This window comes from Gadus macrocephalus, chromosome 10 (genome assembly GCF_031168955.1).
Source record: "Gadus macrocephalus chromosome 10, ASM3116895v1".
Classification (NCBI taxonomy): domain Eukaryota; kingdom Metazoa; phylum Chordata; class Actinopteri; order Gadiformes; family Gadidae; genus Gadus; species Gadus macrocephalus.
In genome coordinates, this window is record NC_082391.1 from 8,903,999 (window position 1) to 8,908,375 (window position 4,377).

Consider the following 4,377-nt stretch of genomic DNA (forward strand, 5'->3'; position numbering starts at 1 on the left):
AGTCGTGTTATAACTTGGCACGTGAGAAATTCATGTAATGTCATTTTTATATGGCAAAAGCAGTTTATTTCAATAATAACCCGTGCTTCTCATTATAATAGATCCACCTGAGTGACGATCGGGGGATGCCGCTTCTCGCGAAGCTTCTGTGGCACTTCTCCTTTCGGCAGCTACAGTCACCTCTGCCTGTTACACCTCCGCCTGTGTCTCCTCCCAAGTCACCCCCGACTGTGAGACCCTTTGCTACCACCGTGGTTGTGAAGGGAGAGGTTTCCCGTCCACGTCCCCTTGACCCCTTCAAGGAAACTGTCGTCGGACGTCGCGGAAAGGTAAAAGTTATACAATTTTGAAGAGCTTTAGTTTTAGTTAGGCCACATTTATTGAATACTAATTCCCCCTATGTGTTTATAGCGCAGCCAACCTGAGTCCTGGGATGTGCCTGAGGACTGGGATCAGTCTTCCGTGCGGATCCTTCCTCATGAGGTTTGTACATTGGTATGATAGCTGATAGGAAATTAAACCGTAATGATGCGTACATTTGTTGTTTAATTTAAATGCTATTCCTATAAGACAGGGCAAATGGTCAATGGCTCAATTCTGTTTTTTATTTCTAGGTTTGTGTGCCCCCTCTGGTCCTGAGGGAGTGCTTTGTCGTGCTAAACCCTATCCGGTTTAGCACTGACAAGTTGGCTGCAATGGATCGCATTGTTCCATCCAACCTTGACGTCCCCATGGGGAATCGCTCAAAGGTAATTTGTGTGATTTTAATATTAACTGTTTGTGAGTGCATACATATTAATAGCGCCTGTAATCCTATATGACAAGCTTTACATTGTATGGTACAGATAGTTGCATTGATAACAAATGTGTTATATTTCATTAACTGTTATCATTTCCGTTCTCTTCCATTATGATAGAAACGGAAGGTGGCACATGGAACCACGGCTGTGGTCTCCAAAGGAAAGAAGGCCCGCCTTGAGGTTGGTAATTTCTCAGTGAAATATGTACTTGTTTTTTGGTTGAAACACAGGAACAACTATTTTCTGATTTTGCCTTTAACACAAGAGATAGTCCAACATTCTCTGTGTCGGTATTGTTTTGCCAATGATTTACAATTATTTTCCAGGCACTTCCAACTCCAGCAAGGATTGCTAAACCTTCGAAGCTGGTACCTCCCCCTCGACCTGTTCCAGAAGCTGCTGTACCAGCCACTCTGGAGGGCAGCGTCTTTGTGCCTTCGAGCAAGGTAATTTGCATACAACATGTGATGATTACACACATTCAGTGAATAGAGTGCGGTTCTCTATTCTTTTGATTATTTTTCTAAGTTCCCTTTAAGAAAGTGTAGTTTTGTGTTTCCATTTCTCAATTGTAATGTACATATAATTCTTACTATGTCATTACAGTTTGCTCAACCGGAGGGGGATGACAAGACTCTGTGTGTTGATGAGTGGCCGTTTCTTCAAACAGACTTTTGTGAGGTAAAGGAATGGGGGAAAAAAAGGGCATCTTGTAATATTTGGGTTTTGTTGTTAAATCTGTATGTAGCGCCACAAAATACAGGCGTGCACAACACTATGTTTGTTACTGTTTTAAATAAACTACATTAGCAGTAAGTTCTTTGAACTGCCCACTTTTCAATTTTCATACAATTGTATCTCTCATGATAATTTTGCTCCCTTACCTCATTGTAGAAGGTGAACCAGCCAACTCCTCAGGTTGTCTCTGGACAGAGAAAACAAGAGGAGCCAACACCTTGGGGGCCAAAAGTTGTGATGGCCCAGGCTGATAAACCAACAGCCAATGAGACCAGCTTCTTGGAATGTTCAACCAAGGTAATGACAACAATATAAAAAATGATTTGCAAATAAGCAATCAATCTGTTCCAGGATCAGTATCTAGTAACATTTAAATTTTTACTTCATAATTACAATCAACATAGTTTAACTGTTTCTAACATGTTCTTGGTAATATCTACACACTATGAATTGGAAATGTCAAGAAGGTTGGCTGATGAACTTGTTGTGCTCATTTTAATTATTTAAACTGAACTGAAAGAAAAGTTTTCTTTGTCCTTAATTCTGTTCACCACAATACACCAAATGTCCCCTTTTTTATGGCTTATGAGTTTGCATGTGGGGGTAAACCTAATTTTTTTTAACATTCGTAATGTTTGTGATTGCAGATGACACACATTGAGGACCATGAGCCGTTTGAACCAGCACCTGAGGTCACTGCGAGCAGTCAGCAGGTATGTAATTACTAGTGGAAAAATTGTATACCAACGGGAAAAGCCACAGCTTAAGAGACCCATTTTGTTTTGATGTGTTTATTCTTTTAAAACATTGATATGGTGTAAGTGTGCAGATCTGACTAATTTGCCTATACTATGTACATTTTCAAATTACTTACTGGGAACCAACATGCTTTTAAAAACACTGAATTGTCATTTCAGCAGAGCCCGCCTGAGGACAATGGCCAGCTTGAAGATCCTCATGTAACACTTGGCAATCAGAAGGTACTTACTTTTAACATGTTATTCCCTGTTCCTTGTGAGTTTTCCTGCCATTTATTAGATCTTGGAAATTAGTTAAAGTAATGTTAATATCATGTACAATTCCGTTTTCCCATTATACACAGCCATGAACTACAGCTGATTGATTCCTAGCCTTTTTTATGAATTCCTTGTTAATTTCGATATAAACTATTGGTTACACTCCTTTTTGATTGAACTACTGTTGTGTTTTTAGGCACCCTGTGATTTCGCACCTGCCAGAGCTGCTACATCAAGTCATGTGACTTATGACAACCCTGGGTGTCTTCAAGGATCGTTTGACCAGAGCAGCCACATATTCGGGGAAAATGCAGGTAAGCAGTGTGCTACAAATGGCATAGCGGCGATTATGACCCACACCACCCATAGCGTTCTCAAATGGAAAAAAAAGAACATTCATCATATTCTAAAACAAGGTAATGGCTTGTACACATCTATGCTAGAAAATAAGGAAATCAGTGCAGCCAAAACCAGTGGGCATATTTTCATTTCCGAGTTACCCAGACACTGCAAATTCAACAATAAATTATTTAGTTTGGAATATTTTGATACACTCACTGGAAGTCTTGATCAAAAGGATGATTATGACGCTTCTTTGCAAAACATAGCCATGCCTTTAGAAGAGGCTATTCAGAAGACACTGCTGCAGACAGACACATGCTTGCTCAACATCCAAGGAAGTGTCTGTGCCGTTTTCAAGGTCGAAACTGCTTTTGCAGTTTTCGATCCTCATTCTCGTAGTACTTGGGGTTCAGTTGCACCGGATGGAACCAGCATAGTAGCGCACTATGCTACTGTGTATGAGTTGTATGACCATATTGAGAACCTTGGCAATTCCTTATATCAAAATCATCCACATGCTTTTGATATCCCAAACAAGGTGTTTGAAGTCACTGGTGTGAAAGCTGTTGAGGTAAACTCACCATTTACTGCTTTAACTGCACAGCCTGAAGCCAGCACTTCGGCACATGACGGTACTTTGGACACTGACAGTGACTCTGATCTCTGGGTCCTTTCGGTAACAGATAGAAATTCCCTTGCAGTAAACACGTCTTTTTCCCTTGAAACTGTGCAGCCTTTAGCAAACACTTCTACATGTGACACAACTGTAAACATTGACAGTGATCCTCCAATTCACACAGAGGGTGCATCAGATGTCTGTTTAATTTCTGTAACAGATAGCCCCAATATAATGTTTACGGGATTGACATTAAGGGAAAAAAACAGGATCTGCAACAAACTGAATATCGTACCAAGTTTAGATCAAAATATTGTTGTACAAACCTTCGATATGGCACAGCCTGAACCATGCCAAACAACATCCATTGAAGGTGACGGTAATTGTTTCTTTCGTTCTCTTTCGTCTGTATTGAGTGGTTGCGAGTCACATCACAAGGCCTTTCGTAAAGCTGTAGTGAATCACATCTCAAATAATCCACTTCATTACATTACTTGTCTAAGACGGCAATTCGCTTCTGTGGAGCAATATCTCATGGACTCAAAAATGAAATATGTTGGATCTTGGGCAACAGAGTTGGAAATACAAGCTTCAGCAGATTTTCTCTGTGTTGATATTTACACATACAGTCAACAGAAATGGCTTACGTTTACGGCAAACATTGAGCCAATTTCAAGAAAAGGTATATATCTGAAACACTGCAATGAAAGCCATTATGAACCAATTGCATGTGTCAAAGAAAAAACCTCTCATATATGCTTTAGTTTAACTAGCTTCTGTGAAATGTCGCATAAAATGTCCAATGCAGCCCTTGTTTCACCACGTAAAAAATTTACTGATAAAGTCAATAATTTAAGAATAAGGA

At 40.0% G+C, this 4,377-nt stretch overlaps 1 protein-coding gene across 3 annotated transcripts in view; it reads left to right on the forward strand.

Annotated features, from left to right (window-relative positions):
• The window catches only part of LOC132465633 (uncharacterized), a 7,861-nt gene extending 4,993 nt beyond the window's left edge, over positions 1–2,868 (forward strand). For 2 of the 3 annotated variants that reach the window (XM_060062326.1, XM_060062327.1), the window contains exons 7-12: positions 102–329; positions 412–980; positions 1,127–1,481; positions 1,698–1,835; positions 2,186–2,518; positions 2,751–2,868. In XM_060062326.1, the coding sequence (XP_059918309.1) occupies positions 102–329; positions 412–501 (318 nt within the window). In that variant the 3' untranslated portion in view covers positions 502–980; positions 1,127–1,481; positions 1,698–1,835; positions 2,186–2,518; positions 2,751–2,868. Of the gene's footprint in view, positions 1–101; positions 330–411; positions 981–1,126; positions 1,482–1,697; positions 1,836–2,185; positions 2,539–2,750 lie in introns of those variants that run through there. The other variant, XM_060062328.1, reaches the window with a different exon arrangement.
• The last annotated feature ends 1,509 nt before the right edge of the window (positions 2,869–4,377 follow it).